Here is a 22114-nt window from a genome sequence, read left to right on the forward strand (position 1 = left end):
GTGGGGCTTTGTTCTAGAAGGGAATTTTAGCTGGCTAGTTTTGAGAAGCATAGGACCCAGACCGTTCCAGTTCCTACAGATCTTACTACAGAATCCTTTGTGTTTACACACCATTAGAGTGTGCAAAAAGGCCTCTTGATTTTGGATGCTAAGCTGTCAAAAATTTGGGGTAAAAATATCTTGGTTATTTTAGGTTCTCATGTCCACCAGACACCCTGTTGTACCATAGAGATCTTATGGCTCTTGGACTGGGAGGGAACAGAAACACAGAAAATGCTGGTGGTATGGGAGCACTGTCCAGAGAGTTCTTCTCCAAATAGGGGATGATGTAGTGAATTGGCAAGGTGAACATGAATTTGAATCTCTTCATTCATTTGTTCATCCATTTCTCTAATAAACATCAGCAGAACCTATTAAATTTCAGACACTGCTGAGAAACAGAGGACACAGAGATGAATAAAACACAGTTCCTCCCCTGGAGAAACTCACAACCAAGTAGCAAGGATAGACATATCTATAAATAATGACAGCCATTAAATAAGTGCTGCATCCAAATATATACAAGTTTATGTGTAAGCAAGGAAGGGTGGTCACGTTGACCTGAGTTATGGGTGAGGGGTGATAGGTGGGAGGTGAGGGCTGCCAGGCAGACACCAGGGGAAGGCTCACAAGGCAGAGGGGCATGGAGAGAGAGAGAGAAATGAAACAAGAACCAGCCCATTGTCTCACCTGGCTGAGGAGCTGGGTTTCCAGGGGAGAGGAAGGTAAGGAGAGAAGAAGTCTGGACTCAGACTCAGAGGGCTGTGAATGCCCAGCTATGAGGGTTGGAGGCCCTTGGAGGATGTTGGCAGGAGAGGGCATGATCATCCCAACCTGAAAAAGGAGGCATGGGATGGTGTGGCAGGGGAGGAGGGCACAAGGTGTTGAGCCAAGGTGGATGGTGAGGACAGGAGAGACCTGACAGGGGAGGGAGAGCAGTCTCAGAAAGACCTGGGGCTTCTCTCAGTGTTTGAAATGAGGCCAGGTGCTGATGATGTTGTACAAAGCTTGCCCAGGAGACAAGGTTCGGGCCACATCACTGTGGCCCACCAGCAGGTAGTTGGGAGTCAGGTACCCCTTGACCATGGCACACTGGATCAGGTCTTGGGCTGCCTCTAGTGCTGCAGCATTGGGTGGTATACCTGCAAAACACAGCAGCCCATTGTCCACAGGATTACAGGGCACCCTGCAAGATAGAACATATCCCCAGAACCCACCCTCATCACCAAGCTAATAGATTCCACTGTTGGCAGCCTCCCTAGAGACAGGCAAAAAAAACAAGGTCAAGACTTCAGATTTCTTAGTGTCAAAGTTTTCCTGAATCAAAAGAGCCAAGCCTGGGATAATATATTCTTCTGGGGCTACACAAAGCTTTTATCCACTGCAAATGTTTAGCCTGGTAGTTCTTAATAAGGGTGCAATTTAGCCCCCCAGAGTACATTTGGCAATGTCATGAGATATTTTTGGTTGTGAAAACTGGGATGCAGGGGAATGCTAGTCGGTAGAAGCCAAGGATACTGCTAAACATCCTAGGACAGGACAGCCTTCAACAACAATGAATTATCTGAGCCAACACCCCACTGACAGCACTAGACAGATCATCAAGGCAGAAAATCAACAAAGAAACTCTAGACTTAAATTGGACTCTAGATCAACTAGACCTAGCAGACATTTACAGAACTTTCTAGTCAACAATGGCAGAATATATATCATCTCTTCTGCACACAGAACATTCTCAAAAATAGACCGTATGCTAGGCCACAAAATAAGCCTCAATAAATTTTTTAAAAATTAAAATCATATCAAGTATCTCGTTGGACCGCAGTGGAAGAAAACTAGAAATCAATACCAAGAGTAACTCTAAAAACTATACAAATACATGGAAATTAAACAACCTGCTCCTGAATGGTCATTGGGTCAATGATAAAATTAAGGCCAAAATTAAAGATTTTTTGAAATGAATGAAAATAGAGACACAACATACCAAAACGTCTGGGATACAACAACAAACGGTGATAAGACGGAATGTTACAGCATCAAATGCCTCTATCAGAAAGATAGGAAGGTCTCGAATTAACAACCTAATGTCACAACTCAAAAAAATAGAAAATCTAGAACAAACAAAACCCAAAACTAGCAGAAGAAATAAGAAAGATCACTGCAGAACTAAATGATATTGTGTAGAACTTCTTTGAGCATTCGGTCTCTATATGAGACCAAAAAAAAAAATAGAAAGGATCAACGAAACAAAAATTTGGTTATTTGAAAAGATAAACAGAACTCACAGACCACTAGCTAGATTAACCAAGAAAAAAAGAGATAAGATTAGAACACCCACAATCAGAAATAATAAAGGTTGCATTACAGTTGATACCACAGAAATAACAAAAGATTGTCAGAGATTACTATGAGCATCTCTATGCATATAAACTAAAAAACCTAGAGGAAATGGATAAATTCCTAGAAACATACAACATCCCAAGACTGAACCAGGAAGAAATAGAAATCATTAATAGACCAATAACAAATAATTAAATTAAATCAGTAATTAAAAAAAGATTCTCCCAACAACAAAAAGCCCAGGACCAGATGGATTCACAGCTGTATTCTACCAGATATAAAAGGAAGAATACCAACCCTACTAAAATTGTTCCCAAGAATTGAGGAGGAGGGAATCCTCTCCAACTCATCTACAAAGCCACTCTGATACCAACGCCAGGTAAGGACACAACAACAACAACCAAAACTACAGGCCAATAGCCCTGATTAATATCGATGCAAAAGTTCACAACAAAAAACTAGCGAACTAAATCCAACAACACATCAAAAAGTTAATTCCCACAATCAAGTGGGCTTTATTCCTGGGAAGCGGAGGTGGTTCAACATATGCAAATAAATAAATGTGCTTCACCACATAAGCAGAATTAAAACTAAAACTATATAATAGTTTTGATGCAGAAAAAGCATTCAATTAAATCCAACATTACTTCATGATAAAAACTCTCAAGAAACTAGGCATCAAAAGAACATACCTCAGAATAATAAATCCATATATGACAAAATCACAATCAACATCATACTGAATGGTAAAAAGTTGAAAACATTCCCCCTAAGAACTAGAAAAAGACAAAGATGCCCACTTTCACCACTCCTATTCAACACAGTATTGAATAAAACAATCAATCAAGAGAGAGAAATAAAAGGCACCCAAATTGGAAAAGAGGAAGTCAAATCATCTCTGTTCACTGGTGATATAATCTTATATCTACAAAACCCTCAAGACTCCTTCAAAAGACTCCTATATTTAATAAATAATTTCAGTAGTTTCAAGATACAAAATCAATGTACAAAAATCAGCAGCATTTCTATACACCAATAACAATCAAGCTAAGAACCAAATCAAGAACTCAATTCCATATACAATAGCTACATATAGATAGATATAAATAGATAAATACAGCTGTTATGTATAGGTGTGTATATGTTTGTATGTATATATATGTATTCCTAGTGTGTATATATATGTATTCCTAGTATATATATATGTATTCCTAGTGTGTGTGTGTGTGTATATATATATATTTATATATATATATACACACATACCAAGGAGATGAAAGATCTCTACAAGAAGAACTACAAAACACTGACGAAAAAAATTGTAGATGACACAAACAAATGAGAATACATCCCATGCTCATGGATTTGAAGGATCAATGTCATTAAAGTGATCATACTACCTAAAGCAATCTACAGATTCAACACAGTTCCTATCAAATTACAAACATCATTTTTCACAGAATTTGAAAAAACTATTCTATAATTCATATGGAACTAAGAAAGAACCCAAATAGCCAAAGCAATTCTAAGTAAAAAGAGTAAAGCTGGAGCTATCGTATTACCTGACTTCAAATTATACTGTAAGACTATAGTAACCAAATTAGCATGGTACTGGTATAGAAACAGATACATAGATCAATGGAACAGAATAGAGAACCCAGAAATAAAGCCACATAGCTATACTCAACCAATCTTTGACAAAGCTGACAAAAATATACACCAGGGAAAGGACACCCTATTGAACAAATGGTGCTGAGAAAATTGGATAGTCACATGCAAAAGAATGAAACTAGACCCACTGTATACAAACATTGAGTCAAGATAGATTAAAGACTTAAATTTAAGATCTCAAACTATAAAAATCTTAGAAGAAAGCCTAGGAAAAAAACTCTTCTAGAAATGGGCCTAGGCAAAGCATTTATGACTAAGTTCTCAAAAGCAAATGCAACAAAAACAGAAAAACACAAATGGGACTTAATTAAACTAAAATGTTTCTTCACAGCAAAAAAAATAAACAACAGAGTAAACAGACAACCTACAGAATGGAAGAAAATGTTTGCAAACTATGCATCTGACAAAGAGCTAATATCTGTAATCTACAAGGAACTCAAACAACTTTTAAGGAAAAAAGTCAGCTCATTAAAAAGTGAGCAAAGGACCTAGACAGACATTTTTCAAAAGAAGACATGATAGCAGCCAAAAACCGTGAAAAAATGCTCAACATTACCAATCGTCAGAGAAATGCAAATTAAAATCACAATGAGATACCATCTTACAACAGTCAGATTGACAGAGATCAAGACTATCCTGGCCAACATGGTGAAACCCTGTCTCTACTAAAAATAAAAAAATTAGTTGGGTGTGGTGGCATGCACCTGTAGTCCTAGCTACTCAGGAGGCTGAGGCAGGAGAATTGCTTGAACCCAGGAGGAGAGGTTGCAGTGAGCCAAGATCACACCACTGCACTCCAGCCTGGCGACAGAGCAAGACTCTGTCTAAATAAATAAATAAATAAATAAGTCAAAAAATAACAGATGTTGCTGAAGATGCAGAGAAAAGGGAATGCTTACACAATATTGATGAGAATGTAAATTAGTACAACCTCTATGGAGATTTATCAAAGAGCTAAAAATAAAATAGCCATTTGATTCAGCAATCCAAATAATGAGTATCACCCCAAAGAAAAAGAAATCATTATATCAAAAAGACATTTGCACTCATATGTTTATCTCAACACTATTCATAACAGCAAAGGCATTGAATCACTTCAATGTCCATCAATGGATGACTGAATAAAGAAAAGGTAGGATGTGTGTGTGTGTGTGTGTGTGTGTGTGTGTGTGTGTGTGTGTGTGTACACCATGGAATACTATTCAGCCATTAAAAAATGAAATCATGGCACGGTGGCTCACTTTGGGAGGCTGAGACGGGCGGATCACGATGTCAGGAGTTCGAGACCAGTCTGGCCAACATGATGAAAGCCTGTCTCTACTAAAAATACAAAAATTAGCCAGGTGTGGTGGCATATGCCTGTAGTCCTAGCTACTCAGAAGGCTGAGGCCAGAGAATCGCTTGAACCCAGGAGGCGGAGGTTTCAGTGAGCCAAAACTGCACATTGCGTTCCAGCCTGGGCGACAGAGCGAGACTCCATCTCAAAAAAAAAAAAAAGAAAGAAAAGAAAAGAAATCATGTCTTTTACAGCAACATAGGTGGAAATGGAGGCCATATTCCTAAGTGAAATGACTCAAAAACAGAAAACGAAAAACTACATGTTTTCACTTACAAGTGAAAGCTAAACAATGGGTACATATTGGCACACAGAGTATAATAATAGACATCAAAGACTTCAAAAGGTGGGAAGGTGAGAGCAGGATTAGGGACAAGATGTTATTTAATGGGTACCATGTACACTACTCAGGTGATGGGTACACTGAAAGCCCAGACTTCACCACTGTGTAATATATACATGTAACACAATGGATTTGTAGCCCCTAAATCTATAAAAATGAAAAAACAAAGTAAAATAGAGCTCTGAGCCATGACAATTCTCAGTGTGCACTCTCAGTGCAAAGACTGGGGCTCACTGTGGCTTTGGCATATAAGCCAAACTGTCTCTACATTGTTGTCATGGTAACCAAGAGAAGATGCATCTGCTGACCAAGACGAGCTAAAAATAAGCACAAAGATCTTTTCCCCTTACTTTGCATGTTCCTTACATATTGGAAGAAAGAGACATTTGGCTCGGTGTAAAGGAGGGTAGACGTAGGGTGAGCATTGTGTCTGGGGGTCACCTCTGGTCACACTCAGCTGAGTCAAATGTTGGATTGGAAGCTGGGTCAATCAAGCATATGCGGGCACTAAAATGACCCTTGAGACTGAGACAATGTCTTCCATGTCATATGCTCTCTTTCAAATACCATGCAATGACCCGACTACCCAGAGCATCCACTTACCTGTGAAGGTGCCCATGAAGGTAATGCCCAGGGCAATGTCGTCATAGCCAGGGGTGGAGGAGCCTTGGACATTCCAGCCCACTCCTTCATAAATGGCACCATCTTGGCCCACCAGGAAGCTAGAGGACCACAAGGGGAGACGGAAACCAGCATGAAATTCTGGAATTGTTTCTCTCTTTCATGTATTAATTTATTCATGTCTTTACTGCTTCAGACTTTGATTATCTATTGGATTCTAAGCACTGGGTTACAGAAACAAGACAGAGTCCTTGCCAATGGAGTGCTGGTAAACTAGCTCAGGGGGAATGAGGGAAGCAGGGTATGGAGAGGGAATCCCAATTTACGGCATATGCTGATTTTTGTGGTGTAAACCTCTCACTATAGCAGATTTCAGGTAACCAACAATTTAACAACCAGCTCTCAAAATTCCAGAATCTCTAACAATCAGCTCTCATGAGCTGGCACAAGCCCATTCGGCTCCAGCACACCACTGTGGCCCCCAAGTAGCTCACAGTCAATGAAGATAAAAGAGAATGACAGCTTTCAATCCCTAGGCCTTTTCTCCTTCTCACCAAGAAAACGGTTTCCCCCAAGGTGACCAGGATCTCCTTACCATTAAATACAATGTAAACTTCCCCAATCTTTCCTGACTTGATCTCTCTGTACATTTGACTCTGCCACCCCTTGACTTCTCCAAACATTCTCTTCCCTTAGCTTCCATCACACCACACTCTCTTGGCTTTCTTCTCCAGCTGCTCTCTCTCCACACCTCGTCTTCCTGCACCCTTTCCTTAAATATGGGGTTCTTCAGGATGCTATCCTGAGCCCTCTTCTCCCCATACTCCACGCAGGACTAACCCATCCACTTCCTTGGCTTCAGTTGCCATCCATGAAAGTCCGCATGTTCACAACTGGACCCATCTTCATCCTCACCTGTTCCCCTTTCTGGGATCCCCATCTTGGTGAAAGGCATGGTCACCCACCCACCCATTGGCCCCAGCCAGGAATACAGGCATCAGCCCACCCACTTCATCCACTCATTAACCCAGGCTTGTCAATGATGTCTCCCAACTACTCTCCCTGATCTGCCCTGCACCGTGGTCATTAACCATTAACCTCCACTGACCTCTGAAATTCTTCCACTTCTCTCTGTGACCTCTGCTACCATCACAGGGATGTCACCACTCAGTCCTGCCTGGATTGCTGCACAGTCCTCAGATCTCACGGCCTCCAGTTCCACCCTTTCCCATCCAGTCCATTCCTAAAGGGTAGCCAGACTGGTCTTTCTAAAATACAAATCTTACTATGTCAAAACCCTGTTTTCAGTCCCTCAGCACTGAGTGCACACACCTCAGCTTAAGTTACAAGATCCTTCTGACATGGACCCTGTCTGCCTCCCCAGCATCAGCTCTACCAGACTCCTCTTTGACATCTATATTTATCCCAATGAACTTCTCTCAGCTCCCCACAGGCACCTCTCTCAGGCTGGAATTCAGTCCTTTCCACAGAGGCCACTTCCCCCTTCCTGAATCACTCTTCCTGCTTCCTTCTCCCACTCAACTGGAAGGCCTCAGCTAATCTGATGCTCCCACAGGGATTGCTTCCTTCACGCCTATTTTCCTGGCATCCTAAACCTCCCGTCTACCCTCCACGTGTCCCCTATCATAATGTTTAACCTACCCTACTAGAACTTATTTGTTTGAATTACTTTTCTTCCTCACTAAAGCATTGGCTCCATGCAGGCAAGAACCATATCTGTGAGGCACATCTGATGGCATCCCCAGAGTAGCCTTGTGCCACGCAGAGTACACATTCAATTACATGTTCAGTGAATTGTAATCTATGAGGCAGGGAGTGTGTCATCCTGACTACCGACCACCTCAATGAAAGAAAATGACATGGTCATAATGCTATAATAGAAGAGGATACAATAGAAGGTCCAAGTCAAGGGACAGGTAACTACCCTCTGAGACCTGAATAGAAAAAGGTAAAGGGCCTCCCCTCAGCTTCCACCACTTTCCAGTTTAGGCTTTCCAAATTTACAGTCCGTTTTCAGGTATCCACTCTTATTAAAGACAGCAATGCTGCAAGTAATCCTGTATGGCAGGACCTAGCAAAGCACTTGGTAGGTTCTGATACGTCATAGATGTTGGAGGGAAAGTTTTCTCCTATCTTGAAAAGGATGCTACTAAAATGGGGACAGAGAGCGGGGTGCCAGAGAGGGGAGAGACAGTCAGCCCAGAATCATGTACCAAGCGATGGTAAATTCATCACTAAGCCATAAATGGCCCTAGAGTTAAGGGTTCCTTCTATGAATGTGCATGAATATGCCAGATGGGCTACCAGTAGCCTTTTCTGAGATTTAAAATTTAGTGTGATTGTTCCTGATGGGACATTACATGGCGTCTAACCCCGGATATCTTATCTGCAAACTCTGAAAGCATCCTTCAAGAAATTTCTGCTTGTTTTGTGGACTATTTATTTTGTATGTTTGTGTAGCAGTTTTTAAAATCAGTACTTTTTAATGGAAACATCTTGATCAAAAATGTGTCACAGAATTTTGAGACCCTTTAAGATAATGCTTAATGGGGAAAAAATAAATAAATGTTTACTCTTCCACTTACGTCGGTGTGTTCCTTATTAAAGAATCACAGACCTTAGCATTAGAGAAATCAAAAGATAGTACTTGGTCTCTCCCCTGCCTTCAGACAGGAAGGATATTCTTCCCAAGGAGGTTGGTGGTTTCTTGAAGCAGAGAAGCAGCACAGGTCTACCATGAGGGGGAACCACTTCAGGTTGTGGCCAAAGTGAGCAGCAGAGCCCCAGCCTCTGAGTAGGAGGCGGTGGTTACACAAACAAAGCACAATCTTTCGATTATCTTTTCTACAGGTGTCAGAATCTTGCATGCGTACTACTTCCTCCAGTGACTTTTTGGCAGAGTTTTAGCATCCATCATGCCAGTTTACTACCTTTAGTAGGTACACGTCTTGAGAACATGTTTGGGCAAATGACTACCCCCTTGGCTATCTCCTAAGAAAGACCCACGCAGGGTCGTGTGATGAATTCATTTGGTTATCCATACAGTGCCTCTCCTATGGTGACTAGCCAGTAAATATTAGTTCGCTTTCCCCTTCCTTTCAAAGGTTCAGTTTCTGCCCCCAAGAGAAGAGAAGCCCACGGTACCCAGACCCACTCACTTATACCCAATGTCGCATGACTTGAGCCTGTCTATGTAGAAAGACTGGATGTCCCGGACCAGCAGGCGGCACTCATCAGAAATGTTGCAGGTCCTCCCGGCAGTGTGGATAATGATGCCATACTTCGCTGGGAGAGTCATCCTGGGACAGTGGGTCTCCCTGGCTCCCCACACAGACCGTGGGACAATGCTGGGGCAAGCTGAGGCAGGGCGAGAAACAACAGAGGGTTCATCTTCCCCATCCATGTCAGCCACTTCTCCACTGTAGGCTGATATAATGTCCCAGACCCTCAACTTCCCAAACCCCTCTGGGTCTCCCACCCTGCCCCCAACAGTGGGACTTGAGAGCAGACAGTGTCCCACAGTGGGACATGGACATTTTATTCTAAGAATATGTCTTTGAGTCATTTGTAATCCATGAAACTCTCTGTCAATGTAAGTGATCATTTATATTGACAGATGGCACCAGAGATCAAATTTACCCAAGGCTTTAATATAATAGAGATGAATCTTCTTTCAGTCTTGATTAAGCCCAAGAAAAGGCTGAAAGTGCTTATTAAATTTACTGTTCTTGATGTTGCTGCTTGTTAAACCCAAAATGGTATCCACCTTTTATTATCTGAATTATGTTAAGCTCTTTCTTGAAAGTCTGTGTAAGTAGTGGTCTAAGTTTTCTGCAGCACTTCAGTCTATTCGTGTTGTTTTGGTTTTTGTATTCAGAAATGTGTGTTTGTGTGTGTTCATGTGTAAACATATGAGTGTATAAATATGTGTATAAATGTATCCAGTCCCTTTCCATTGTTTCCTCCCTTGCACTTTTCTCCATATAACATACCAAATATGTCCTTATTTATTTGCTTATTGTCTTTCTCTGCCCTCTAGACTGAAACTTCATGAGGCCAGGAACTTTTGCTTTTCATTCCTGAGTATATTTTCAGGGTCTAGAAGGTGTTCAGTAAATGCTTGTTGAGTGATGGAAGAAAGGAGTGTGCATATATGACACCAGGGATAATGCTATGGCTCTTTCATATGAGGAATCTGGGGGACAAAGAGGTGGCCTGGAGGTTTCCTCTCAAGATTTGCCAGCCCCAAGAGTTCAGAGAGTTGGGTGGCCAGTTGCCTTCCAGAAGGAATCTAATGGGCCCTACTGAAAAGGTCACTCCCAGTGGTATTTGTGAGTTAGTTGGAGTGAGCCCAGCGGCAGGCCCAGTAGGGTTGAAGAAAGGTCTTACCTATCTTCAGGCTTGTCTTCTGCCGAGGGGCCAGGCAGTTCTCGCCTTTCACAAGAAGTGGCTGAACATAACTGGATGACAGGTGGCCCTTCTGGACAGCATAGGCGATTAGGTTTTCCATGGCCGACAGGGCAGCAGGGCTGGGACTGTGGTCTAGAAGAGAGAAATCTGTGGGAAACCTTCACCCGGCCTGAGTTTCAGGGGATCTTGTGGGGAAGGAGAAGATGCTCTGCCAGTCCCTGCACAGCTGATGGAGAGGAAGAAAAGGGAACAGGTTATGCCCCCAGTTGGAGAGGCTGAGAATTAAGGATCTGCCTGGAAAGATCTCTCAGTGGCTCAGAAGGAAATCCTTTCCCATCCCAAATACCTGCCAAACTTCACCCCCTCTCTCCATGAAAGAGCTCAGAAGCAGCACCAAGCCCAGCAGCACCCGCAAGGCCAGGCCAGGGTTTCATCAGAAGGGGCCCCTCCAGGCATGTGTCAGGCTCTTTGCCTACAATAACTCATTTAATCCGCAGCACAAACCTCTCAGAGATGCTATTATTAACTGCATTATTTGTGAAGAGGAACTTGAGGCTCTGAGAAGTAACATGCTCAAGATCCCAAGCTAACAACAAATGGAAATGAGTAGTCATGAAAGCAAAAGCAAAACCAAGATAAACACAGAGTCCTCTGGAATGCTGGAGAAACCACCCAGGAGCTGGAGATAAAAGATATGGACCATGTTCTGATTCCTCTCCTTCTAGCTGTGTCACTTGGGGTCATCGACCTCTCTGAAACCCAGGCTGCACCTCTGCACAACAGGGGTCATGAAATCTACCTGGACTATCTCAAAGGGTACTGGGAGGGGAAAATGAGAAACTAGGTATGCAAGATCTCTGTTAATGGGAAAGGGTGCACAAATTCAAAGGAATGGTCCTGGAGTACATATGTTAGGATGCATGTGGCAAGGGGCCTTGGAGCAACAGTCCAGAAAGAAGTGGAAGAGAGTCAGAGATTAGGGGACTCAGAGTGTTTTTTTCTTTTTTTAGAAATATATAGAAAATCTAGGAGTAAGAGATGAAAGGAAGAGGTGCCTGGCAGGAACTTGGAAAGCATGGCCCACAGCCACAGAATGGTCAGAGCTCAAGAGGAAGATGTGTTAGTCATTGACATAGAGGAGAGAGTTGAAGCCCAGATAAGCTTGCAGAGAGACGACTGGTCAGCATCTCCACGTACAAGATGGCTAGAGGAAGAGTAGCCTGTTTACAGGGGTTGAGAAGGAAGCCAGGGCAGTAGGAAGAGACCCTTCACAAAGTCATTTCCTGGAAGTCAAGGAAGAAGAGAATTCCAAAAGAGAGTGGGTCTTCAGAGAAGTATGAGAAGGGTAAGAAGACAGCAGAGTAGCAGATAGCTACTTCCCATGAAGTGGCCCCTGAAACAAAGGATTAGAGAACTCTTTGGAGAAGGTCAGCTGTGATAACTGTTACCTTTCTTAGTGCCGAAGAAGGCAAAGCCCAGGGAGATGTTGTTGTAGCCTTGGGTGTGCACTCCTTGGATGTTCCAGCCAACACCTTCATACACCCTGCCATCATCCCCAACCAGGAAGCTATGGAGCAAGATAATACAGGTTTCATGGCTGGCACTGTAGGACATTCCTGAGAGGGGAAACCACTTACCCAGCCTCAAAATGGAGAAGGGCTGAAGCTGTGTTCACTAAAAGGAATTTGCACTAACTCTTCCCAGACATTGGAAAGAACAAGTCATTTATACTAGTCCTTAGAATTCAGAAGGACCCACTCTCACACTCCCTACCTCTTTCCCTTTTCAGAGGCTGCAGTTTTACCAGAAATCATTCTACATGCTCAGGAGAAGAGGTCCTAGAGGTTCCATGATAACTAACACTGACCTGACCACACAATGGAAGGCTCTTCTGTCTTCCACACTTCCTTAAACATGGCTCTCCTACCTCCTCCAAAGTGTGTGCTGCCTGTGTGATCCACGCAGAGCTGTTCATTTGATTTCTCCCTGTCACGTAACTATCCTACATAGACTTCCCAAGAAGTAGCTCCTGAGACAAGGACGAGGATGCGGGCACTTTATTTGCAAAGGGATCTAACAGAGCAGGAGCACCTTCATCTCGGACAAACACCACCACTTGAAGTTCCAGCTCCCTTTCTAGCCTCATGTATTTCAAGGAAATCACTTCTCTTCTAAAAACAAGCAGCCAGAAAGAGCAGACAGTAAAACACAGATAAGACAGCTCGGGCACAGAGAGGGGTGGGGGGAAAGTCCCTTGAGTAACTGCCAAACTTCACCCTCATACAATTGGCCCCAGTAAAACAGTGGGCCTTAATAAGCACATTCCTTTCCCTTCAGGTGCACTAAGATAAGGAAGCTAAAAGCAGACTGGGGGGCGGTGGGGGTACGCCTGCAGCTGCAGAAAGATGTATGGGAACAGACACACAACTCTCCCTCCCAGATAAGCACAACAAAGATGCAGAAGCAGTCCAAGCCTCTGATAAACTCTCCCACCCTGAAACCTTAAAAACCCTTAGTCTGTAAGACAGTGGTCTCTGACCTAACTTGGCCAAAAGCCTCTCTCAGTTTTGTTTTCTCTAAAATAAACCAGTCCTCGACTGTCGAGCCACCTTTCATGTTTCTTTCCTCTTTCTTTAATTCTTACAGGATCCCAGAAGCCAGGCTGAGGAGAGTGAGACAGAAGGAAGAAAGCCAGCAAAGTGTGTGAAATTGGGCTGGCTCACAGTGGCTACCTGCGGCTCCACCCCACCCTGTGGCCTTCCCAGGAGCTGTGTACATGTGCTTTAGAACTGCCTCTCATAAGGGCTGGGGTTGAGGAGGCTACACACCAAGCCCTGTCCCCCAGGAAGGCATTCACTCCCTTTTGTCGTCAGGGGCTGGGGGAAGGTCTGAAGCAGGAAAGCAGAGAGATGTGTTGGGCACTTGAGGCAGGAAGCCGTCATCACACTCAGGAACTGTCCACAGCTAGCCAAAGTCAGAGGTGATCCAAGGGCATGTGGTATGAGCATCGGTACAACCTACTAGAGCGATCATTACAGGAACAGATGGAAATTTGCCTCACTGAGGCTGGAGCCCATGTGTGTGGTGTGGAGGAGCACACCAGGGATGAAGAGAGCCAGTTTAGGCTCCATGAGTCCATAGATATGTGACCCCAAATTAATCAGCCTCCCTCCCTTGGGCCCGTCTTCCCAGGACAAAGAGATGGTGACACCTGCCTATCAGTCGGGAGAGCTAAAGCCCTCGTGTATGAGGAAGTCGTTTGTAATCTGTGGTGTGCTGTGCAAGCCAGGGTTGGGGGAGGGTAGAGAATACAGTTATTACTTAACCTTCCTTGCTTCCTTCTGGGAGCTCTCAGAGACAGGCACCTCACAGAAAAATCCAAAGGATTGGGAGTTTCATGGGGGTTTTAAATATTTTATTCATTATAAAACATATAGGACCACAACCCAGAAAATGAGGAAAAGGGATGAGAAGGGACAGGAGAAGCATCCCAGAGAAGCAACACTGACCATGTGCCTTGGGACCCAGACCCAGCTCTTACTTGTAGGCCACATCACACCCGCTGTTGTTGTGGACATGATGGGCCTGCAGTTCCCGCAGTCTCTGGCTGCAGACTCTCCGGTCGTGACACTCCAATCCAGGGACATGGTGTATAACAAGGACATTCACTGGCGTGGTCAGCTGAATACTGCAGCCAACAGCTTCTGCCCCCCACGCCTTGCGAGAGACCGTGGTGGAGACATCTGTGGGGTGGCCTTGGGGACATCACTCAGTGCACCTGCCCCATCACTACCGCATTAGCCAGCCAAGCTGAACATGCAGGCATGGGCTGTGTCGGCCCCATGGTGGTGGAAGAGCCTTCAGCAGGCAGGTGCACCTGCCCTGCCCACCTCTGCATCCCCATCTCTCCAACACTCACCCCGAATACAGACTCTGCACCTGGCCAGGGAGCCTAATGCTTTGCTCCCCCATCCCATAATGTCCCCTACTCATCTCCTCCCCTGCTGTGGTCCAGGCTCTGCACTTCAGGAAGCATCACCTGCTTATCCCTGGGAAAGCCCTGAGCAGCCTGGCTTGGTGTCACCTCAGCATTCAATGTGTGCTCTCTGATCATTTCCTCTGTGGTTCTCAGTGTTCCCTGAGGGGACTGCATCTTCTCCCACCAGCAGGGGCTATGTCTCCCCCTCAGTCTGAGGACTCCCTGAGGGCAAGGTTTGGGTCTCCCTCCAAAGGGGGTCCCTGTCTGCAGAGGCTGTTTCCCCCCTTCCTGGGTTTCTAGCCTTCCAGCACCAGCCTTCCATCCCAAGGACCTAGGGCAATTAATGCAGGTGGTTTACTGGTACTGCTCTCTGCACCTCAATCCCATTTGCCCCATCCCAGTCACATGTGGCTTTGCAGACCTCAGAAACATTTCCGATCACATGAAAAACCCCAGCTCGTCCCAAAACCCCCTTACTATCCAGATCCAGTTTACCTTTTTCAGTGAGCTGGGAGATGTTCTCAAATAGGTACTGGAGCCCCGCTGATACCTGTTTAGCTTGTGTTTTGTTCCAGGAGGAATCACCTGCAAAGGAATATCCCATTTTGCATCAGAGAGCACCAATACCAGCCATCATGTTGGCACCAGCTCTGAACAGAAACATCCATCCCCTCTCCACTGCCCCTCTGCCTCCTCAAATCCCAGAGCTCCCTCTAAGAAATCCCTCTGGGCTGACCAGAGGGCCACCTCTAATAGCAACAGGTGGCATAACTTCCTCCCATGCCAACTCTGGGAAATCCCCTGGGATAGGCAGGGAGTTGGAAATGTTATTCTTTTCTCATTAGCTGTATCTACACAAAGAATTGGTGAAAAAAAAAAAAAACCTGGAAATGTATTCAGACATTTCAAAACCACAAAGTCCTCTCTTGTGTGCATTTTACCGAAGCAATGGGGAACCGTGTGTGAAGAACGGGTTAGAATTACCTGCATGGCTCAGACCAGTTCCCCCAGGATTGATTTTAGGGACATGTGCTATGCCCATTCTCCTGTCTGAAGGCCCATGGGGGATGGGCAGGGCATTGATTGAGACCCTTACCCGCGAGGAGCTTTCTCTTGTTGACAAGCACAAACCCAAGCCATAGGCTGGACTCTGATTGACATCATAATAATACAAATGTAATCCTTGCTCCTGTTTATTTGCTTTTACTGCCCACGTATTGCTATATCTTCAGGTGCATTATCTCATTTAATCCTCACAGTGAGTTTAGGAAGTCATAACTATCTCAATTTTCAGGTGGGAAAATAAAAGTTTATAGAGTTTAATTGCTTGTTTAAAATCATTCCTAGAGGCAGAGCGAGGACTTGAATCCAGGTCTGTAGGTTCCAAGTTCTGTGCTCTATGTACAATCTATTCTTTCTCCCTAAGAGAGAGTAGGTTTTGGGGGTTTTTTCTTTTTGTTTTGTTTTTTGTTTGTTTGTTTGAGATGGAGTCTCACTCTGTCACCAGGCTGGAGTGCAGTAGCTTGATCTCAGCTCACTACAACCTCTGCCTCCCGGGTTCAAGCAGTTCTCTCATGCCTCCCTCCTGAGTAGCTGGGACTACAGGCGCGCACCAGACGGAGTTTCACCATGTTGACCAGGATGGTCTCTATCTCTTGACCTCCTTATCTGCCCGCCTTGGCTTCCCAAAGTGCTGGGATTACAGGCGTGAGCAACTGCGCCCGGCCAAGAGAGAATGGGTTTGTTTTTGTTTGTTTGGTTTTTGAGACAAGTTCTCGCTCTGTCACCCAGGTTGAAGTGCAGTGGCACGATCTCATCTCACTGCAACCTCCACCTCTTGGCTTCAAGCAATTCTCCTACCTCAGCCTCCCTCCCGAGTAGCTGGAACTAGAGGCACGTGCCACCACACCCAGCTAATTTTTGTATTTTTAGTAGAGACGTGGTTTCACCATGTTGGCCAGGATGGTCTTGATCTCCTGACCTCGTGATCTGCCTGCCGCGGCCTCCCAAAGTGCTGGGATTACAAGCGTGAGCCACCGCACCCAGCCGAGAGAGTAGGTTTTTTGTTGTTGTTTGTTTGTTTGTTTTTGAGACAAGTCCTTTCTCTGTCACCCAGACTGGAGTGCAGTGGTGGGATCTCGGCTCACTACAGCCTTGAACTCCTCAGGCTCAGATGGACAGTAGGTATTTTTTAATTCCTATTATGAGACTTCAGGATCACCCTTCTCAGTTGCTCTTTGGCCCAGGGAAAGAAAACTTACCCCAGGCCTGGAGACCCAGTGCAGAGAAGACAAGAAGCCACGGCAGCATTCCCACGTGGTCCCAGGACACCAATCCGGAGAGTGTGGATGGCGGCCTGAGAGAGACGCTGACAGTTGTTAACATGACCATTCTCAATCTGCAGAGCATCCCCAACCCTGACTGCAGTGGGTGCCATCTGCCTCCTCTACCATCCTGTGGCCTCCTGAGGCCCAGCACCCACTTCAGGCTTCTCAGGGCCCCCAGCATACAGCAGGTGCTCAGCATCCCTGTCCTATTATTACCCAAGCAACTCAATTTCATCACGTGCCCACCGCGTGCAAGGCTGTGTACACACTTGCACGTGCAGTCTTATTTAATTAGTCCTCACACTAATCCTGTCATGTAAGACTGTTAACCCCCATTTTTACAGACAAAGGAAGTAAGAGCCAAGAATGGTACAACCGAGAAATCCAGACTCATATGGATGGGTCTGATGCAGAGAATCCCTTCCCAGCTGGGAATACGCCAGATGAGGGAGATATAGGAGTAGGAGGGGTTCTTAGTTCTAGGGCAGAAGAAATCCAACCCTTAACACTCTTTCTGGTGGATTCCAGTCCCTTTGCTGGAAGAGGGCTTCTGAAGAAGAAACACACACTCAACTCACAGATACCTGTGGGTCCTGTGCTGTCCCAGCCCAGCAGGTCAGGGTGCAGTCAGCTTGCCCCTGATTGGCCAGCAGCTCCTTCCCTTCCAGACTTGGCCTCCAGGCCCTGCCCTTCTTCACCAGCTGGTGCCTCCTCCTCCAGCCTTCACTCCCCCTGGCCCTAGAGGGCACTCCCTCCCTGGGAATGGAGCACTTGGGCTCTAGCTTCCCAGAGAGAAGAGGAGAGCCCAGGATCCCTAACAAAAGATGGGAGAGAAGGGGAAGACAGAGGGCAAGGCTCTGAGCCAGCTCCTTTCACAGCACCTGGAGAAATGCAAGTGGGACCAGACTCAGGCTGAGAGCACCTGGTGACCCGCCCTGTGAATAAGCCCAGGTAGCTCCTCCCTGGAAAAGGGCAAGATTGCCCAACACTCTGGAGAGCTCATCCTCAGCCCTAACCTGGGAAAGCCTGCAGGGCCTGAGGGTTGTGTCTGCAACATCTAGAAACTTCCTGCCTGTGAAGATCTGCTCCAGGAGCCTGAAGACTGTGGATTGAAGTCACTCACCAACACCCCCTTTTACCAGGGTCATGAGCAGGGTCAGGATGGACAGAGAGAAACTGGGAGGTACAATCTCAGGAAACAGCTCATGATGCCTAATTCTGCCCCAATAGCTTACATGTCTGCCCATCATCCTCCCGCTTGCCACTCCCCACCGTCGGCATCAAGCTGCCACCTACCACAGAAGGCCTCCCACAAACCAAGAATCTCCAGCTCCTCGCCATGTTCCAGTTGTCACCTAATCTCATTCCACATTCTGCAACCTGGACTTCCAGCCCTTGAGTCTTCACAGAGGAAACTCTGCATGACACTTTCCAAGAATGCAGTAGGGTGCAGTCTCCACGGGGACCTGCAGAGCCTCTCATGTCCCAGAGAGTGGGGCAGCCTCCCTAGACACTGAGGAAGTGCCGTGAATCCAGAACAGTTGCTCTCAGTGAGCTGCAGTCCCACCTTTAGCCCGGGCTCCCCAGGAGCGCTCTCTGGATGGGGCCCCTTGAGCATGCGCCAGGTCTACCTGGCATTCATCCCAGTCATGCACCTAGACCCATGCTGGAGCTGTGAGCTCTATCCTGGGGTGAGGGTGAACGTGGGGCAGAGCCAGAGACAGAGATGAAGGAGACCAAGAACTGGAGCCTGGGACCAGCACTGTAGGGACCCTGGTAGTTTCCCCAGCCTGGCAGCATGCTGTTTCTCCATGCCTTTTGCTGGCCGCCCATCCTAAATAAGTAGAACAGCTCTCAAAATGAGAAGGTTTCTGGGCTTGCATCTGGGGCACCAAGGACTTGAGGAGACTCGGTTCCCCTTTTTGGCGCAGCTTGGGGAGGGGAAGCCCAAGAAGAGATTGGGTGGTGGCTGCCTAAGGGGACCAACAGATTCTCTGCCCCATCCAGAGACCAACAGATTCTTGAGGACTAACAGACTGAGGGCTGTCCGGGACGAGGGCATCAGGAGGGAGGAAGAGAGCAGTGTGGGTTGTCCCTCTCTGATTCTGTGAACTCAGAATCCCGAGAGGACCTCCTAAGTCCTAAATTATCTGGCCCCCAGCCCTATCTCACTCCACGCTGCCAGAGCAGGCTCCCAGTGCTCTCTGTCCCACCTCCCACCATCTCAGGACCCTTCCCAAGTGCCCAGCCTCGCTCCCCACCTGTGCCCAGAGGCTCCACTTCAGCCTGGCATCTTTGGAAAGGGCTCCATGACTTGTCGGGTCAGGTAGAGCCTCAGAGTCTCTCTTCTCCATTCTAGCACCTGTATGAATTGTAATTATAATCTCCTTAACAGCAGTTCCCAAGTCTATCTCTTTACCTGCCTTTAATAATATCATTATTTATATTTACATTTTTTTTGTCCTCTGTCTTAAGCTTCCCTCCAGCTGTGAATTTCACAGAGGTGGGAATTACACTTTATTCTGTAGTCTCGGGGTTTAGCTTAGTGTCTGGCATAATGCTGACACATGTTAGAAACTCAATAAGTATTTGTCAGATAAAGAAGGAAGGAAGGAAGGAAGGAAGGAAGGAAGGAAGGAAGGAAGGAAGCGAGGGAGGGAGGGAAAGAAAAAGAAGAAAAAGAAAGAAAGAAAGAAGAAAGAAAGAAAGAATGAAAGAAAGAAAGAAAGAAAGAAAGAAAGAAAGAAAGAAAGAAAGAAAAGAAAAGAAAAGAAAAGAAAAGAAAAGAAAAGAAAAGAAAAGAAAAGAAAAGAAAAACTTAAACAGGACACACTTTTAAAAGGTGTCAAAAGAAGAAATGGAAAGGAAAAGCAAGCCAGCACACCGACCTGCTTCAAATAATGCATACTTTCAAGTACCTAAGGCAGTGGTTCTCAAAGAGTGGCCCAGGGGAAACTGGGGGACCCCAAGACCCCTTGGGGGGGTCCATGAGATCCAAACTAATTCCAGAACAATATTCCCTGAACTGCCCACCACAGGAAACTGCCCACAAACCAAGACTTCCGGCTCCTCATTTTTCTCACTGTGCTGATATTTGCACTGATGACACAAAAACAATGGTAGAAAAAACCGTTGGAGACATGAACCTATGTGTAGCGTCAAACTGCACTAGCAGTCATTGTATTCCTCACAACGTATTCTTTCAAGAAAAGGAGCCTCACTTAGGAATGTTCTTGATGAAGCAGTGAGAATTATTCATTTTATTAAATCTCAACCCTGATTCTCTCAAGGAAAAGCATTTGTGTGCTAGAGTTGTGAGCTGAACCAACCACTTTTTCATGGACGCCATGAACAAATAACATAGAACAAATGATAGCCAAACTATGGATACTCATATTTGGGTATGCGGCATACATTTTCTTGAAAATTAACAAAGTGAGCCTTTCACTTCCAGGAACACAACTGGAATTTGTTAGCATAATAAAATTGGAGCTTTCAGGCAAAAATTTGAATTTGGAAAATTTGTGTCTGCCACCATGAGTTTGACAGCTTCCCAATACTTGAAGACTACTGATGGTATCAGTGGTGATATTAACAAATGTGGTGGGGCTTTTTTGCTTTTTTTTGTTTTGTTTTGTTTTGTTTGTTTTTGAGACGGAATCTATCTCTGTTGCCCAGGCTGGAGTGCAGTGGCACAATCTCTGCTCACTGCAACCTCTGCCTCCCGGGTTCAAGTGATTCTCCTGCCTCAGATTCCCAAGTAGCTGGGACTACAGGCATGTGCTACCACACATGGCTAATTTTTTGTATTTTTAGTAGAGATGGGGTTTCATAGTGTTAGCCAGGATGGTCTCAATCTCTTGACCTCATAATCTGCCCGCCTCAGCCTCTCAAAGTGCTGGGATTACAGGCGTGAGCCACCACGCCCTGCCAAATGTGGTTTATTTATATGTGTGTGTGTGTGTGATATATAAATATGTATATATATTGAGTAATAAATGATGTCAGCATTTAGAAGACGTACATAACTCAGTTAACCAATATTTTCCAAATGATCAATATATGAAGTCACAAAGTCACAAAGTTTGGGTAAAAGATCCATTAAATTTTAAGAGGGACCAATTGATTCTAATGTAACAGAGAACAAATAATTCATAGATATGGTTTCAGACTCTATGTTGCAACTAACCTTTGAGAAACCATCACTTGTTGGGTTTTGATGTAATATGAGAGAAGAATATCCACAATTATATATTTAAAAGCTATTAACGTATTTATCCCCTTTGCAACTACTTATCTGTGGGAGATTGGATTTTCTTCAAATCTTCAACCAAAGCAACATACAGCAATACCTTGTATGCAGAAGTAGATGTGATAAACCAGCTGTCTTCTTTGAAGCCATACATTAAATAGATCTGCAAAAATGTGAAAAAAAAACACTCTTCTCACTAGCTTTTTTTTTTTTTTTTTTTTTGAGGCGGAGTCTCGCTCTGTCACCCAGGCTGGAGTGCAGTGGCGCGATCTCGGCTCACTGCAAGCTCCGCCTCCCGGGTTCATGCCATTCTCCTGCCTCAGCCTCTCCGACTAGCTTTTGACATATATATATACTTATTTTTCGTTGTTTAAAAATGCGGTAATACGTAATGTGTTTATTAATGGTACTTTACGTGAGTTAATAAATCATTTTAAATTTTTTTAACTTTTAATGTAGTAAATACTGATACATATAATCTACAAAAGCTCTTTGAGATACTCAATAACTTCTACGAATACATATAAAAGGGTCCAGAGAGCAAAAAGATTAAAAACCTGGAGCCAAAGGAATCCCACAGGCTGTCCTGATGCAGATAGGCCACAAGGTGGCAGCATGCGCCCTCTGATAACTCCGGAGCCACCTTTCACTCACTAGGAGTCTCTGAGCAACCTCTTTTATACATCACTCCCTTCCACTTCCTTCCTTACCTTCATGCTTCTGTGTTGCACGTCTTTTTTTTTTTTTCTAACTAGCTTTATCCACCAACGCCTTC

General features: G+C 45.0%; 1 protein-coding gene across 1 annotated transcript; it reads right to left on the reverse strand.

The window, feature by feature from the left end:
• Positions 1 to 355: 355 nt before the first annotated feature.
• On the reverse strand, positions 356 to 17984 carry PGLYRP4 (peptidoglycan recognition protein 4). The gene is made up of 9 exons (XM_063628110.1): positions 17666 to 17984; positions 17022 to 17116; positions 15256 to 15345; positions 14323 to 14536; positions 12230 to 12348; positions 10761 to 10913; positions 9530 to 9728; positions 6333 to 6451; positions 356 to 1181 (listed from the first exon to the last, which is right to left on the reverse strand). The coding sequence occupies exons 2-9, from the start codon at positions 17068 to 17070 to the stop codon at positions 1003 to 1005; spliced, it is 1122 nt and encodes a 373-aa protein (XP_063484180.1). The 5' UTR covers positions 17071 to 17116; positions 17666 to 17984; the 3' UTR covers positions 356 to 1002.
• Positions 17985 to 22114: the final 4130 nt, after the last annotated feature.

Source organism: Symphalangus syndactylus, chromosome 12 (genome assembly GCF_028878055.3).
Source record: "Symphalangus syndactylus isolate Jambi chromosome 12, NHGRI_mSymSyn1-v2.1_pri, whole genome shotgun sequence".
Classification (NCBI taxonomy): Eukaryota; Metazoa; Chordata; class Mammalia; order Primates; family Hylobatidae; genus Symphalangus; species Symphalangus syndactylus.

Coding starts and splice junctions, on each gene's coding strand:
- PGLYRP4 (XM_063628110.1), bottom strand. CDS start 17,070: ATGCTGCCGTGGCTTCTTGTCTTCTCTGCACTGGGTCTCCAGGCCTGG. Junction 10,914..12,229: donor CTTCTTCGGCACTAAGAAAG/GTAACAGTTATC, acceptor TCTCTCTTCTAG/ACCACAGTCCCAGCCCTGCT. Junction 6,452..9,529: donor TCATGCGACATTGGGTATAA/GTGAGTGGGTCT, acceptor GTGGTCCTCTAG/CTTCCTGGTGGGCCAAGATG.